This window comes from Thalia democratica, chromosome 2 (assembly GCF_965202585.1).
Source record: "Thalia democratica chromosome 2, ktThaDemo2.hap1.1, whole genome shotgun sequence".
Lineage (NCBI taxonomy): Eukaryota > Metazoa > Chordata > Thaliacea > Salpida > Salpidae > Thalia > Thalia democratica.
The window spans coordinates 39,963,958-39,981,760 of NC_139166.1; the positions used below are offsets into that span (position 1 = coordinate 39,963,958).

Sequence of the window (17,803 nt, forward strand, 5' to 3'; positions counted from 1 at the left end):
CATAAATATTAAACTAAAAAACTAAAACTACCAAAACCTACTATTAACAAACCTACGGATAGTTATAAAAAGAAGGTATTTTAAAACTAACAATAATATGACACGAATTTCATATCCTGTGTTGGGAAATAAATCAGTTATATTGTGGCTTTTTTTATTTTCAACAAATATTTCAGCCCAAGTCAATACCGCTTCTTTCATCCATATATGTCCAATCTTAAAAGAAGTTAAATATTATTTTTATTTAGTCAAAGCTACTACAAAAATCACTTTTTAAACAAAAAACACTTTTAATAAAATCATACTCTTAATTATGTTTAAACAATCAAAGTCTTTAGACAATTTCAAATAAAAATATTCAAATACCTACAGCATTCATTAAAAAAGCTTCAATCTAATTTAAAAATAAGCTTTTAAAGCTTAAGTTATCATTTTTAAGCAGCATATTAATATTTTTTTTTCTGCTTTCTTTTTGTCCTATTTAAAAAACTATTAATAAATCATATAAACTGTATACTTTAATATTTTTGTGCTCTATGATCTTGTAAATGAACAGGAGTTTTAAACTTTATGATTTAAAAATAAGTTTTTGTTTTACTACAAAATGCCTTAAAGTGTACTTGAGTTTAATTTCTTAATAAAAAAATATAAATTTTAATAGTTCTAACAAAAACTTTGTCCATTGCACGGTCAAAAATATGAGATAAGATAATTGATAATATTGTAATTGGAACATAAGTGACCAGTAATTATACAATAAGATATACAAGACACACAATCTCAATAAAACTAGATATATTTCGAGCAATTCTCGTCAATAGAATACAAAGCTAACAAGAGATAAAATATTACAAATTTATATAGTAATTAAGTAATGAAGTAATCATAAAGTAATCAAGAGATTAATAAATAACAAAAGCAATTAGTAACAATTAAAATTATTTAAGTTTACTTACGTTGTAATTGATCTACAGTAAAACAACATATTAAAACATATTAAAACAACTATATTAAAATGAAAACAACACTTATAAAGTATTACGAAATAAAAGAAACAGTATAGTCAAAATATTTTTTACTTACATAAAACAAAATACAAATGGCTTCTAACTTAATAAAATCGAAAACATTACTACAATTTCTAATAATTTTAAATGTATTTAGATTATATCTATTTGCGCAAGTTAAGTTATTAACCAAATGGTCTGCAATGGATGAACGTATAGATGCACTTAAAACTTTGACCAGTATATCATTTTTCTTATCTGAAAGGCTAAAATTCTCTACACTCATTGGTACATGCTCTTTAATCCTTTTCCTTAGATGTCTTGTTGTTAATCCAATATAGCTTGCTTTACAACAGCAGCTGTATTGGTAAATTACCATACTTTTATTTAAGTTTGATATTGGATCTTTACCACCTGGTGTCAATAGTGGTTTAAAGATGAAGACGATTCAAGGGTTTGCTGCATAAAAAGTATTTCTTACCAATTGTCTAATTTTCTTTTTTAACATTTCTGAGCTTTTATTAAAAATGGGAATTTTTAAAGTAACTACACATTTTTCAGGTCCTAATGTCTTTATTCTGTCCAAATTTTTCAAATGTAAATGAATTGTTTTGGTAACTAACTTTTATAGGTAACAATTTTTGTTTAATAGTAACTTGATCTGTTGATTTTACTTAGTAGCAACTCTGAGAAAAAAAATTTATGTGCACAATGACACAAGCTCTGACTAGATTTACTTTTTTCTTAAAACTACAGTTGGATTGAAAATTCAAAAAACAACCTGTAAAAGTTTTCTTTCTATACACCAATGTTAAAAATATTTTTTCTTTTAGTTTAACTTGTACATCTATTCTTGTACATAACTGTCTTGCCTCTAACCAACACTAATAAAATCTTAAAATATTTGATTGTACCTAAGATATGTTGATGATTGTTTTGTGTTGGTTAGAAGCAAGAAAATTATGGTTGAATTTTTCAATATTTTGAATAATGCTCCTAACTCTATCAGTTTCACAATGGAAAATAAAAATTATAATGAACTTGCATTTTAAGATGTACAAGTTAAATGAGAAGAAAATAGATAGAATAAAAACGGAACATTCTCACTTTATACAGTTAAAGCTTGTAGGTTACTTAAACAAGGTAGGTATTTGAGTTACTTCTGTTTCTTGATAGTTCGTTCTGCAATCAATGATCAGATCGAGAGAGCAATTACTTCAAGTTTAACGACTAAAAATTGCCTGGGATGAACAACAGAAGTTGTTCACCAATCAAGATTGGGTTGTTTTATATATCAGGCAGACGGAAAGTAAAGGTTTCCGAATTCAATTGTACAACTCAACCTACAGTGAAAGTTGCCACATATAATTGGAAGACTTTATCAAATGGAATTTACTGTACTATAATGTGCTTGCAAAACGCTTTTAGTTACAACTTGCAGAAAAGTTTAGATCAGGGTTCTAAATAGTGAAGTTTATTTTAATAATTTAAACTTTCGCTAATTGACAGTTTAAGAGCGCTCTGCTCAAATAACATAAACACACACAAACAACACCTACTCAGAAATCTAAAATTTTTGAAGCCCATTTTAAACCGCGCTTAGCTTTTTATACAGCTTTTACGACAGTATAACTCTTATTTCCAAGTCTCTCAGAACAAGACAAATCAAATATGCTTTACAGTGTTTTTAATATACAAACAAACGGCAAAAGTGCTAAAAAAATTTAAAATGCTGTTAGTTAAAGTCTGATAATTTTATTTTAAAAAGAGTTTTAATCAAATTTGAACTGTTTTATCAAAGTAAACTAAAGCTGTTTGACAATTTATTTCAAAAAGTTTAGAAAATAACTATGTCTAAATGGATATAATTTATTAGTTGACACTACGTTTAGCTTCTTCTAAAATATAAACGAGTGTGTGAAAGAATAAGAAATTTTAAAACTTACGCACAAAATAAGGTATTTTTGTATTATTAATATCATTATTATTATTATATTGTTTACTGTGCAATGTTGGGCTCAGGCATCAAAACCTGAGCCACTTAAGCAGGACACACAATGAGAAAAATAAAATACATTCAGATTCAACATAAAATAATTAGATAACATTAAACCAAGTTAAAATTATGATAAACTCATTAATAAATTTAAACTTATTTGCTCATAAAAGGCAATAACTTAAAGCATATAAACACATTCCTACAAAATTAATAAAAATAAATTTATAGTCGGTAGGGGGGAGGCGTGAGGAAAAAAACTAAACAGTATTACAATTAAGAAAGAAAAATGAAGAAATCACTAGTTAGTCTAGATGGGTAAATGTTATAAAACTTAATTTAATTATTTTCTGTACTGTTTTTGTTAAAAGTAGTGATGTACCGGACTCACAATTTCGGGTCCGGCCAGACCCGGATCCGGACTTTTTTTTTCAAACAAGAATCCGGCCGGAACCGGATCCGGACTTTTTTTTCAAATTAGAATCCGGCCGGAACCAGATCCGGACTTTTTTTTCATATCAAGATCCGGTCGGATCTGGATATCAGACAAAAATGGCAATATCCGGCCGGATCCGGACCCGGATAGTGAGTCCGGTACATCACTAGTTTTCACATAAAAAGTAGAGCTTACATTTGTAGTTTCAAAATTTCATTTCTATAAAAGCTAAAAAAAACTATGAATAACTTTGAATTTTATTATAAGGAAAATTGATAGAAAGATAAAGTACATCACAGAAACAATATCTGGTAGCTAAGATTAAAATCTATTAAATAAGATCAACTTGTAAAAATCAAGGAGGACCCCCCCTATAGCCTTACCAATCTAAAATCAATTAAAATCAAGTTCTTGAACAAAATTAACTAGAAAATCACAAAATCTTAAAAACTGGATCAACTTAAACTCATTCAAAATCTATAAGAAAACTAGCCTGAGTTTTTCAAAAAATCTTTAAACTAGCCTAACAATTTGGTAGTAAAGTTTTTAATTTTACAACATAGGTAAAGAGTTGCATTTCTAAAATGTTTATTTCATAGTTTAAATGTAAACAAATGTAAATTAGTCACGAGTTCAAAATGAGCCAATCACGGTAGGTGTTTAATTTTAACTGACGAAAATGACTCTTTTTAATTTACAAAGGGTTTGTTTTTGAAAAAATACTTTTCTGTATGCTCTTTTCTACTAACTAGATCCGAATGGTTAACTATATTGTTGTTTTAATTGGAGCACAATTTGAATTAATATACTTTATTTAGGGCAAATATTTGCAAACTGTCCACATTTTCCAAAGCTCTGCTTTAAAACTTAAACTAGCACCCGTTGATTAGTAAGTTAAATTATTTGTAATTGTAAAGAGTTTTTATCGCCCATTTAATTTTTTTTTTTTTTATTTACACCAAAACACGATACCAAATTAAAACTTTCGATTACATAATCTTTATTCAATAAGACAATTTAACAAAAAGTTTTCTAAATTTGTAGCTAAAATATATTAATCCAAATTGTTCGCAAATTTAAACAATAATATAGTTATGTCATAACTCATAAATCTAAGTTATAAATTTTGATCTTCAAGTTTCAACAGTCAGTTTATAATATTATCAATTGCAAATGTCGTGTTTAGTACTCTATTTGTATTTTTTTAGCAACTAACTTCAATGTGAGTCATGTTTTACTACTTTAACGTATATAGCATTATAGATTTTTTCTAGTCTATCTTACCAACAAAATTTTTAAAAGCGTAACATAAGCATTAAAAAAATTTTAACTCAAGTTTAGTATATTTAAGATTTATTTTTGTTATTAAAACGATTATTTTTTATTTTTATTTTGTTTTACTTCCATTTATTTTGTTCAAATATTTTTTTAGACTTATTTACAACATCTGAGGATCTCCTGTATGCAAGTATAGGAGTGAAACATTGTTTTGTTAGTAATAAACTGTTAAAATAAATATTGGATATTTATAGTATCTAAATTAAATATTTAATTTAAAACGAAAATGTTCCACCCCCTCACACAATACCACATCCTGTGGTAACTTGTTCCACATAGTCTTTGCTCTGTGAATAAATAAACCTTGCCACTGACTGTTATTAAAATTGTGTTTACAATTTATTTTTTTATTATTTCCTCTTAATTTATATTTATTACGGGAAAAACTGAAAAATTGAATGAAAAAACCTTAATTGCCATTAATAATGCTATAAAGCGTAAATAAAACAAACTACCATCTTCTATATTCCAGCGATTTCAATCCAAGTTTAACCAATCTATTACTATACGATCTATTGGATATGTTACAACGATTACATATCAAACGGGTAACATTTATTTGCATAGACTCAAATTTATTAATGCCTTTTTTTAAATAGGGTGACCAAAATTGTGTATTGTATTTAAGCTTAGGATGAACGTATATTTTGAATAGTTTTGTCAGAATAGTAGCTGAACTAGTTTCAAAACTTTTTAATATTTGATAAAATAAAATTCATGCAACATTGTATAAATAATTTATGTGTTCGTTCCATTTTAAATTTTCTAAGATATGTATTCCTAAATCCTTGAAAACTTTAACTGTTGGTATCTTAGTGTTATAGATTAAAAGGTTAATCGGGTCAAACGGTTTGTTATTCTTGATTGTTAGAATTTTACATTTTTTAGGATATAATTAATGGTTTCTAGCCATTTGTAGATATTATTTATAGTAGATTGTAAAGTGATATCTGACTCACTAAATTGTTGTATATTATCTGCAAATATACTCATATCACTTTTAATATTAATGCTTGAACTAAAATAATTAATGTAAATTTAAAAACAGAAGAGTACCAATTACACTACCTTGTAGTACTCCACTGTATATCAATAAAGGGTCTGTCAGTGTATCATTAATGACCACTCTTTGTGATCTACCAATCAAAAAATTATTGAACCACTTTACTAAGGATTCATGTAGTCCATAATGACTCAGTATTTTTAATAATCTATTTGATCTATTTAATTTAAAATTAAATATTGTAAAAATGTATTTGTAAATAATTGCAAGATAAATACTTTTATCCAACAGCAAAAACCAGAGCCAAATACTTAAATTTAAGGCCCTGTTGAAGGAAAATTAATTAATTTAATGATATTAATTTACTCAAAGTATAAGTTATTATCAGTGTATGTTTTAAGAATTCACTTAAAAAACTCTTATTTTACACACCAAAATACAACACCAACTCTCAATACACTATACTCTGACGGACAAACAAAACATACTTTTTATGAAAAGCTAAATCTCATGGTAATAAAACTACCTGAAAACAACCATCTTGTTATTTTGGGTTATATTAATGCAAGGGTTGGATCTGATCGCCACTCTTAGGCTCCCTAACTAAGACATTTTGGTTTTGGAAAAATAAATCAAAACAATCAACGCCTTTAACAGTTTTTTTCATAAACAGAGTCTCTTTGTGACCAATTCATATTTTTCAATTCTTTTATTATTCAAAAACTCGAGAAATCTTACACAGTAGGAATGAACAGTCACATAAATGAGTTCATCTCTTTTATTTTCTGTATTTTACACAAAATATTGTTTTTGACAATGGACCTAATAACATGGATAGCCTACCAAGGATAGATGACCTTGATTGCAAACCAACAACTGAGGAACTCAATAAAGCTTTTATCAAGATGGCTTTTTTGAAAGCACAAGGCAGTGATGAAATACCAGCTAACTTGCTTCGTCATTGCAAGTCATGCTAAGCACCCCATCTACATGACATTTAAGTCAAAATTTGAAGGAAAGGTATGATAAATGAATGGAAGACATGTGTGATTCTAGTATTTATATAAAAACAAGGGTTGCAGGTTGGACTGCAACAAATACTGAGAAGCTTCTCTAAATGCTGGTTAAACTTTTGCAGGAGTAGTTCCTTCTTGACTTCAGAATCTGACCAAATTAGTATATTTTGAGTTTTAATGTGGATTTAGATCTAAATGATCTAACATATAAATGTAATGTTCAGAACATGCCTTTAAACATCAATCGACCTCACTAAAGCCTTTGACTAAAAAATAACTAGAGAAGAACTATTTGCTATACTGCTTAAGATTGAATGTCCTCCAAGTTTATCTATTGTTGTGAAATATTTCACACAAACACATGGGAAACCATCCAATATGATAGTAGTGTTTCTTATTCATTTAAAATCAAAAGTGGGGTAAAGCAAAGCTGTGTGTTTGCTCCAACTCTTTTGAAATTTTCTTTTCAATACTATTAAAGCACACTTTTAGTTCATTAACTACGTAAGTTAAGCTTTCAAGAACTGATGGTGGCCTTTTCAATCACGCATGTCTAAGAGCAAAACGAATTCAGAAGATTATCTCAATACAGGATATTTTCTTTGCTTATTAAGCTACATTTGTAGCTCACTCTGCCCAAGACTTGCAGACACTATTGAGACAGTTTTTATTGGCATGCTCAGATTTTGGTCTTAATAAAAGTATCAAAAAACTCAAGTTCTAAGTCAAGGAACATATATTCTACCATCAATCAAGATGAACAGCAAGGTTATCAAAAGTGTAAAAAACTTTGTAAACTTTGGCTTAAATGTTGCGCCAAACACATTATTGGACAAAGAAATTTTAAGTATTTGTAAGGCTTAGACACGTTTACTTATTTGACTGCAAGAGTTTAAGATAACAAAAGTAAAGCATTCACACCAAGGCTAACGTTTATTGTCTCTGCGTACGCAGTACTCTGCTATAAAGTAGAAAAACATGGATATTGTCTAGGGTGCAGGAGAAGAAAATCAACACCTTCCACTTAAGATGTCTTTATTGCATCCTTAAAATTGCATGGCAACAAAACATCACCAACATGGAAGTGTTGAGTCTAGTCTTACCATAATACTTTACCAGCGTTGCCAAATGTTTTTGGAAAATTTCTTACTTTTTTTTTATTACACGTTTTAGGGTCTATTTTTAGTTTGAAATTAAGTTTAAGGGAAAAAATGGTGTTAAATAGTATAAAAACATTGAACAGATATACAAAAGCTTCTTAAATGTATTTCTAAATTTAAAAAAAATTTGATCCTGACAAAAAAAATTATCCTTATGATAGATTTCTTGTGTCAAATTGAAGTTTTACTACTTAACATTTAAAAATTGTTTAAAATTTCAAGTTTTACCTGGTTTTTAAGTAATTTTTGTTTAAAATGCCAGGTTTCTTTCAAAGTTTCTTAAATTCCAGGTTTTTCCAGGATACCTGGTTTTTTAGCAACCCTGCTTTACCCTCAGTCAATGCAGGCTTTGCTGGCTTAGTCAAGTTCTGAGGATGGGTAAAGAGCAAATCCCTTTTGTATGGAAAGTTGATCGTTGGCAAAGGCAACTGAGGTAGCCCAAAACTACGTTTTAAGGATATAGGCTTGCACAAAATAAAAAGCTTGTATATAAGAACTGATTTTTTGCAAGATCTACTGCACACAAAGGACTGAAAGAACGGGAAAACTAACTTTTTAAGAAACTGAAGTAGAATAATAAATAAGAATCTAAATAAATTAAATTCAGTAAATTTATTGTATTGTGTTTTCTTATTTACATTTATTATTTGTTAGTTTTTTTTGCTTTACTACGGATAGAATTTATCATCATTTATTTTTATGTTTCAATGCATAATACGCATAGCCGATTTAGCTGGTAGCAGCCTATCATTGTGTAACTATATATTCATATCCTAAAAATTTGTTTAAAAAAGCTTATAAAACATAAAAAACAAGAAGCCAGGAAAGTTGGAACCCTATAACTAAGATAAAACTACAAAACAAGATTAACTTGTAAAATAAAAACTTGACTTAGCTGCTTTCTTAATACATCAAATTTATTTTCCACACTTAATTTACACTGTGAAAATGTTTGTAAACAATTATATATTTTTTTAAATAAGTATTGATAATTAAAAACAATTTTTTTGATAACTTACACTAGCTACAGCAAACTCAATTTTGAAACTTTCACTTTTACATTTTTCATTACATTCCCATGCAATAGAAATAGTATCAGAGGAAGTATTTTTAACAAACAGTAAAATGCTACTTCTTTCCGATGCAACAACTAGTACCTAGAAATTGATATTTGCTTTTTAATAAACTGCACAAACTGTTACATATGACATAATTTATTAACACAAAATATAATAGAGTTTTTAAAATTATCAATTACAAATTTTGAGAGTATCCATTATCTTTAAATATTTTTAAACAATTGCAAAACTTTTTTTGGTCAAATTTCTGGTTATTATATTTTAATAATTCTTTAATTGCATTTCAAATTTTGACTAGCTCAAAATAATATGCTAGAGTATGGAAAAATTAGTGTAATGTTATTTAGTCATACAACTTAAAAGCTTTTTATTTTCAAATCGTTTTTAGAACCTATTCAGTCAGGGGTCTGCAAAATTAAGCCAGCAGGCAACACTTAAAACTTTATTTCATTACATAACAACTTTGCTTATTTTTTTTTTTGATATAATATTTTTTTAACTTGAATGTGTTTAAAAAAATACCTATTTAATCAGAAATAGGAACTCTTGAGCAATTGTATGTAGTAAAAACTAGATGCTATGAAATCCTATTTAAAATAAAATTAGTTCAAAGGTTAATACATCAAATTTTAATGTTGAGTAAATTTACAATATTTTCTTATGCATAGTGATAATTATTTTTCTCATTTTTAAAATTTCAATATTTATAAAAAATATGTATTAACTTTATTTATAATTGAACATGTAATACTTTTTTAAATACAATTTAATTGTACTTTTAAACATTTCTGGTATAGAGTATAAAAAAATTTAATAAAACTTTTTTTTTAAGTTTATGTCAACTTGTTTTTAATTTTTTTGAAATCATAGTTCTTTTCATTTAAAAAACTTCTTAATCCATACAAAAAAAATCATGTGAGTTTGGAGCTAATTTCAATCATTCAACTGTTTATTTAAGTTTTAAAAGATACTATCATGCCACCACTTAAAAGAAATTATACTGAAAGTTTTAAAACGATTGCCCTACAATTGTAGATGAATATTGTTTTTTTGGAACATCACAAAGAAAACTTCCCTAATAAAATCAAACTCATAGTTATAGGCCTAAGTAAATCATGGTTCACAAAACACTCAAAAAACTTGATAGATAAATTTTATTTAACAATACAAAAAAATCTTAATCAATCAATGGAAAAATACAGGCAAAGTAATTAACTGGTACATATGTATAAAATTTAGCAAAAACTACAGATTTATAAAATTCAATATTACCTAATTTATGCAATTAAACAAAAAAGTAATTTAAGTAAAGCTCTGGAACTAGCTAAAACTTTTACCGTATAACAGACAAATATATAAATTTAATGATACACTCTTGTAAACCAATTTTAACAATTAACAACCAAACCTTGGAAAAGTAAACTCAGACCAATTATTTACATTAGTATAAGATCTCTTAATGGAGCAGAAATCAGCAATTTAATATGCTTATTCTTACTTAAAGTAAAAAAAGTAAGATTTTTACAGATAAAATTTTTGGATTACATAGAAATGAAGGGCTATGGATAATAAGAGGCAAATCACCCAGATCAGTTAACAATACTGCTAAATACCTAATTAAACTATTTAAACATTATGGCTTTAAAATTAAACATATTCTGCAATATTTCAAACTGATTTATTATAGGTAGCTTTGAACATAATAAACTAAAGTTAGCAACCTCATAACAAACCAAATTTGATAATTTTATAAGTTATACCTAAAAATTTTTCTAGAAAACACTAAAACTTTTTTTTTTCTTAATAATTTTTCAAATATTTCTTAAATTTCTAAAAATGAAATACAATGTATATTCAATCTAAGCTTGCTGTACGAAAATTTTTAACATTATAACTAGATTATAATTTTTTCAACATTTGTGAAGTTCTAATGTTATATAAAAATTTCTAATAAATAAAAGTTTCTGAGGATTATATGGAACAGCATATACAAAACATATGTATAAACTGTGTTTTATAATACACAGCTATATAAATATAGATTTTTGTAAATGTGTGATGTGAAGGTTCTGGTTTTTAAACTTACAACTTTTTAGAATTATATCAGGGTTACCAAAGGTATTTTATATAAATTTTCTAAATTTTCAGAATTCATTTCAGGTTTTTTTAGATGTAAGGTTTTTTTGTCCATTTTTAGTATTTTGTTAAATTTAAGGTAAAAAAATGCCTTAAATAATATAAAAATATTGAATTAATACTGTAATGCTACTTTAAAAGTGTTTTGTAATTATTAAAATCTTAAATTGCACTAAAAAAATAGTATATGTATATAATGGAGTTTTGGGTAATTACCTAGGATGATGTTGCACCTATATCAAACTGAAAACATATTCTGTTTAATAGCTTTTTTAACCATAATTATATGCTAAAAACTACATTTTAAGCTTTATATGTTTAATCTAAAAAGATACTCTTAAACAAGCTATATAAATACATAGTAATAATTAAATTTATTTATGATAAACTAAAATATTTAATCAACTTTATTTTACAATATCATAATCATATAAGTTATTGTATTGATGTAATTGCTTTATATTGTCAAATAATAGCAAGTTAATATTTAAGTTTTATCATTTTATGATAAATAAGTTTAACATTATTTATATATTTACAAAATACAAATATTTAAACAATAAATATGGTTAAAAATGACATTGAATATAATATATTTTCACTTTGATATTGATGCAACATCATCATAGGTAATTACTGAGTTATGTATAAAATGAAATTTTATATTTCAACGAGCAAAAAATGTTTAAAATTGAAGGTTTTACCATTTTTTTAGAAAATTTCACAAATACTAAGTTTTTCTAGGTTATTTTTACCAAATTGTCAAATTCTAGGTATTACAGTTGACCCTGTTAGTAGAAACAATTATCAAACGATTCTTTGATTCAAATCTTAACTCTATATGCAAAAATATTGAAAAGGTGTACATCAACGAGAACTTGTCACCATTTAGCCGGGACCTTCTTTACCATACAAGAAGGTTCCAAAAGGCTAATGGCTGAAAGTTCTCTTAGTCGTCTGGTGGGGTTGTATTGATGAGGGAGAAGGAAACAAGCAAGGCTATTGTAGTTCGCTGTGTAAAAGATCTAGAAAAATATTCTAAAAAATAACTTATAATTAACTTGCATGTCTTTCTAATAAATATATTAAGATGAGTACGTATAATTTAGAGTTAAATAGTTTAGTTAATATTGATTTTGTATGCAGTGTTTGTCAAAAAGATTTTGAATCTCCAAAAACTGAGTCTATTTGTTGTGATAATTGTGATAGATGGTTCCATTTAAATTGTTGTGGAATTTCCGAACATGAGTTTAGTTTTTATGTTGATAATGATGATCCTTTCTATTGTAAACACTGTGTAAATAATCTAGGACTAATTAATGTTGGGAGTGATGATTTCAGCAAATCTTGTTTTAAAAAATTTTCTAATTTAGATGACTGTTTGTTTTGTGAAGGCTGCTTAAAATGGATACATCTTAAATGTTCCAAAGTATCAATTAAAAAGTTTGCAGAAATGTGCAAAAATGATTTACCTTATTTTTGTGAAACCTGTGAGCAAAAAATGTCTATATGTTTTAAATGTAAATTGTGTTGTAAAAACTTAAGAAATTGTTTAACTTGTTTTTTATGCTTCCAAAAATGTCATGTTGAGTGTGCTTCTGAAAATAAAATGAAACTAAGTCTATACAAACAAGGTAATTATAGATTTTATTGTGATAAATGTAAGGAGTCTGTTTTTCCCTTTCAGAAGGTAAATAACTTTGATAATGATTGTTTTTATGATTCTGTTAAACCTAGTATTTTTGAACTAAACAATGAGAGTTACTTAGATTTTTATAGTGTGAAATTTAGCAAAAAAAAATGTATTAGTATTGTTTTTATGAATATAAGAAGCTTAAATGTAAATACTTATAAAATTGAGGAATTTTTGAATGTAGTTGAGGGGTTGCCTGATGTAATTTGTGTGTGTGAAACATGGCTTACACATCTGAGACCTTTTGTAGGTAAGTTGTATGGATATGATTTTGTAAATAAATTTTCTAATAGTAATCAATCTGGTGGTGTTGCATTTTTTGTTAGAGCTTGTCACTCTTATGAGGTTGTAGAAGGCGTGTCTTTTGAACAGTGTGATGTAGATGACCTGTGGATCTCTCTTAAACTTGATAATAATAAATCTTTTATAGTCGGTAATGTATATAGACATCCAACCACTGCATTTGATACTTTTAAAGAAAATTTCCTTAAAGTTTTAGACCTATTAAATGAGAAGAATAAATATTATATAATTGGTGGTGATATAAATATAAACTTGTTTAATGGAGATCAGCGTACTTGTGACTATTTGGATTGTATTTCTAGTGCTGGTGCTTTGCAATTTGTTGATTCGCCAACTAGGTATTCTGCTGATTATTCTTCTAGTTCTTTGATTGATCATATTTATTCTAGTTTTGACTGTGAAAAGCTTAATGTCAATGTTGTAAATTATGATATATCTGATCATATGCCTGTTATCTGTGAAATTAAATGCAAAAAGTCCAAAAATGAATATTGTGATCTGAGGTCCCTTCAGGACTTCAGTAAGTTTGAAGTTGAATGATTTGAGTGTGAAATTGAGAAAGATGAATCTGTGTGCTGTAGATGGTGAAGATGTTAATAAATGTTGGGATGAGTTTGAGAGTATTTTTAGTGGGATGGTATTTGATCATGCTCCAGTCAAAATATTAAGTAAAAAAGAACAAAAATTAAAAGCTAAACCGTGGATAACAAAAGGTATACTTATCTCAATTAACTTTAAAAACTTAATGTTTAAATTTGCCATTAAGGATAAAACAAAACAATTTTCTGTTTCTTTTAAAAAATATCGAAATATATTAAACAGAGTGATAGAATGTTCTAAAAGACTTTATTATAAACAAGTAGTTAAAAAGAATAAACAAAATAGTAAAAATTATGGAAAATTGTGAATGATATCGTTTCCAATAAATCTACGTCTAGTTGTAAAATTAAAGGTGTGCTTGATGAGTGTGGTAAAATTGTGAATGACCCAAAATGTGTAGGCAATCTAATGAATAAAAATTTTGTAAATATTGCTGACAATTTGTTAAATAAGAGAAAAGATGTTGTTGATGTCAAGAATGATGAGTATTTTTCTGATTCAGTAAAAAATGATTTTGTCTTTGATGAAATTTCTGATAGTGAGATTATGAATTATATCAAAACTATGAATCCAAATAAGAGTGTGCGTTCAGATGTCCCTAGTATACGTTTTGTGAAGCTTAGTGCAAAAATTATTTCTCCTTATCTTTCTAAATTGTATAATAAATTTGTTGAGTATGGTGTGTTTCCAGAGTCGCTCAAATTTGCTGAGGTAATCCCAATTTATAAATCTGGTAAAAAAAATGACAAAAATAACTACAGACCTATTTCTCTTTTATCCCCATTTTCAAAAATTTTTGAGCTTTTAATGTGTGAGAGTTTGAAAAAATTCTTTTTGTTGAATGAGGTATTGCATGAGAAACAATATGGGTTTAGAGAAAATAGTACAACTGAACTGGCTGTGAATCAGATTGTTGATGAGTTAATTGAGGCTGGTGAGAAAAAATTGATAAATTGCTCTGTATTTTTGGATTTGGCTAAAGCTTTTAACACGGTAAATCACAAAATTTTAATATCTAAACTTAAAAATTATAATATAAAAGGTACAATGTTAAATTTATTAAAAGACTATTTAAATGATAGAAGCCAATCAACTGTCATAAATAATGTTGTGTCTGAGCGTGAAATTGTGAATGTTGGAATACCACGAGGTTCTTGTTTGGGTCCTTTGTTGTTTCTTGTGTATATTAATGATATTTTTTACTCTACTGAGATAAATATGAGATTGTATGCTGATGATGCCTGCTTGAGCTACCAACATAGTGACCCTAAGTATTTAAATGAAGTTATTAATAAAGAGCTGGTTAAAGTTGATAAATGGTTGCGTGATAATAAACTTTTTATTAATTATTCAAAAACAAAATTTTTGCTTTTCAATAAAACTTCAAAAAGTTATGAATTTAGTGTGAATGTTAATGGTTTTCTTATTGAGCAGAGTGATAGTATAAAATACTTGGGTGTGGTTTTGGATGACAAGCTAAATTGGAAAAAACATTTGAGTGCTCTGAAATTGAAATTGTCTAGGAGTTGTTATGTTCTGTCAAAATTGAGATATTATTTGGATACAAGTACTTTGATAATGGTGTATTATAGTTTGTTTTATCCGCACATCCAATATTGTATATCTGCTTGGGGTGGTGCTGCTGACTGTTACTTAAAACCAATTGTTTGTATGCAAAAAAGAGTAATTAGGTATGTTTGTCGTGTGCCTGCCTTGACCACAAAAAAACTGGTGTACTAAAACTAAATGATGTGTATAGATTGCAAATTTGTAAGTTGATGCGTAATACTATAACAGGATTTGATGTAGAACACAATAGATTTACACTTGCTAGCTCTGTTCACTCACACAATACAAGATTTTCAAAGAAAAATAATTTTATAACTGAAAGACCTAGAACAAGACTTGGCCTAAACTGCTTTAGGTATTTGGGTCCCAAGTTTTGGTCTAGTGTCCCTGAAACTTTTAAAAACTTAAAAAAAGATTGTTTTAAGTTTAAATATAAAAAATTTTTGTTGAATAACTACAAGGAGTAGATCTAGAGTGCTTCTGCAAGTATGTTTTGTTTGTGTTGAAATGGGTTGATGTTATTGGAGCATCAGATTGTGGTGTGTTGGTCTTTATTTTCTGAATGTCTTGTTAATGTAAGAGTGATTGTTATAAATTATTGAAATATATTTTGTTTATTGTTATATATTTTATTTGTTTTTCATTTTGTTATTGTGATAGATTTAAAATAGTTCATTTCATTTATTATTTTTTTATTTATATATATATTTTTATTTTATATATTTTTTTTTACTTTATTAGATATTATAGGTAAAAGTTTAAATTTAGTACAAAATGTTTATTTTTTTTAGTTTGTTTATTTATTTAATATCTATTTTATTTATTTTACTTACTTATTTATTTTATTTATTTGTTTTTTTTTTTTTTTGAGTTTTGAACCAAGTTAATACTAAAAAAGTTGTAAAACACTTATTATTTTATTGATTTTAGTTTTAATGTATATATATATATTATTTTTTTTAATACAAATAGTTACTTTTTTTCCTACTTACAGTTTTTCTATAGTCTAGCTTGTTTTTTATAGAACTAAATACTTTAAATTAGATATTGGTTTATCTGAGTTTGCAACAGCTGATTGTGAGTTCACACTGGTGGCAGTGATCACATGATTGGATTGTTGATGTGTTTTTTGTTGTAGCGCCGGTGGATACTTACTTGGGGATTTGAGCTTCATTATTTTCCCACACTTTGTGGTTTTTGATGTTGAGATTTTAGCCTTGTGAGTGTTTGCCAAATGGCGTGTCACCAAGGGTTTTGTTTTTTGAATAAAGGGTTAGGATTAGTTTTTTATTTTTGGTTAGTTAAACATTTTTTTTTTGTTTTTAGATAGAGTTAGTTTTATTTTTAATTAAAAAGTATTTTTTTTCTTAGTAAATTTAAAAGATAGGGCAGGTGGAATAACACCTGATGAGTTGAAACTCACTTGCATGACCTTCAGAAAACGTTTATCGTTGTAGAGGGGAGAGTGGGTTTCTTCCATGGTTGCCACTGATCAAGCAGAGAAAAATTTCCTGACTTTTCCTGACTTTTTACCAAAATTTTCCTGACTTTTCTAAATCAAACTCTTAAATTGAACTTATTCTAAAATACATAATCTAACACTTTAAACTATTAAAAGATGTTCAATATGTTTTGAGAAAATTTTTGCAGTTTTATAAAGGATATTTTACTAATTTATACCAGATGAAGGCATTGGAAATAAAATTAAATATTTGTGTAAATTTCTAGGAAAATTTTGGATTTTTTTTCTGGCTTTAAAGGACTTTTAATTAATTTTTACCATTTGAAGGCTTTGGAAAACAAGGAATTTTGTAAATTTAAACTGACAAAATCTGACTTTTTTTTATTTATTTTATCAAATTTCCTGACTTTTACTGACTTTTTTTCAAAACCCCCCATTTTTTCCTGACTTTTCCTGACTTTTGTCATTTTTTAAAATTTTTCCTGACTTTTCCTGATTTCCTGACTTTTCCTGACCGAGTGGCAACCCTGTTCTTCTGATGTTTTTCTACCTTTAAAAAAAAAAAAAAAAAAAAAATTTAAATAATATAAAACCAAGAAGTATTACATAAAAGTTTACTTACATTTGTAACATTTATAAGTTGAAGAAGTATATATGGAACATTTTTGTACAATGAATATTTAAAAGAAAACATAATTTTCTTTTACAGTTTTTGCTACAAATGCAAGTTCTAAAAATTTTATCAAACTTCTTAGTTCCTTAACACATCAAACATTCCTTAAAACTAATGAGAAAACAACTTGAAATAGTTTATTACCACTGGATTGAGTTTTTCAATTTTTTACTTTCAACTTATGATACTCCCCTACAACAATCAAACTTACATTCAAACTAACAAACGAGGATGTTGCAGCATTTAGTGTAGTATTCACAAATTATTCCAAGTTGTATTGAAAAGATATTATATCTTAAGAAAATGTTAAATTCAAAAAAATTGCTTCTTCT

The 17,803-nt window shown here is 26.9% G+C and overlaps 1 protein-coding gene across 3 annotated transcripts in view; it reads right to left on the reverse strand.

Annotated features, from left to right (window-relative positions):
* LOC145830198 (proto-oncogene tyrosine-protein kinase ROS-like) overlaps positions 1–17,570 on the reverse strand; it is a 53,498-nt gene extending 35,928 nt beyond the window's left edge. For 2 of the 3 annotated variants that reach the window (XM_082938115.1, XM_082938114.1), the window contains exons 1-3: positions 17,421–17,570; positions 8,976–9,113; positions 92–216 (exon numbers count right to left, since the gene is read on the reverse strand). In XM_082938115.1, coding sequence (XP_082794241.1) covers positions 92–216; positions 8,976–9,113; positions 17,421–17,492 — 335 coding nt within the window. In that variant the 5' untranslated portion in view covers positions 17,493–17,570. Of the gene's footprint in view, positions 1–91; positions 217–8,975; positions 9,114–16,759; positions 17,092–17,420 lie in introns of those variants that run through there. The other variant, XM_082938116.1, reaches the window with a different exon arrangement.
* Between the last annotated feature and the right edge of the window lie 233 nt (positions 17,571–17,803).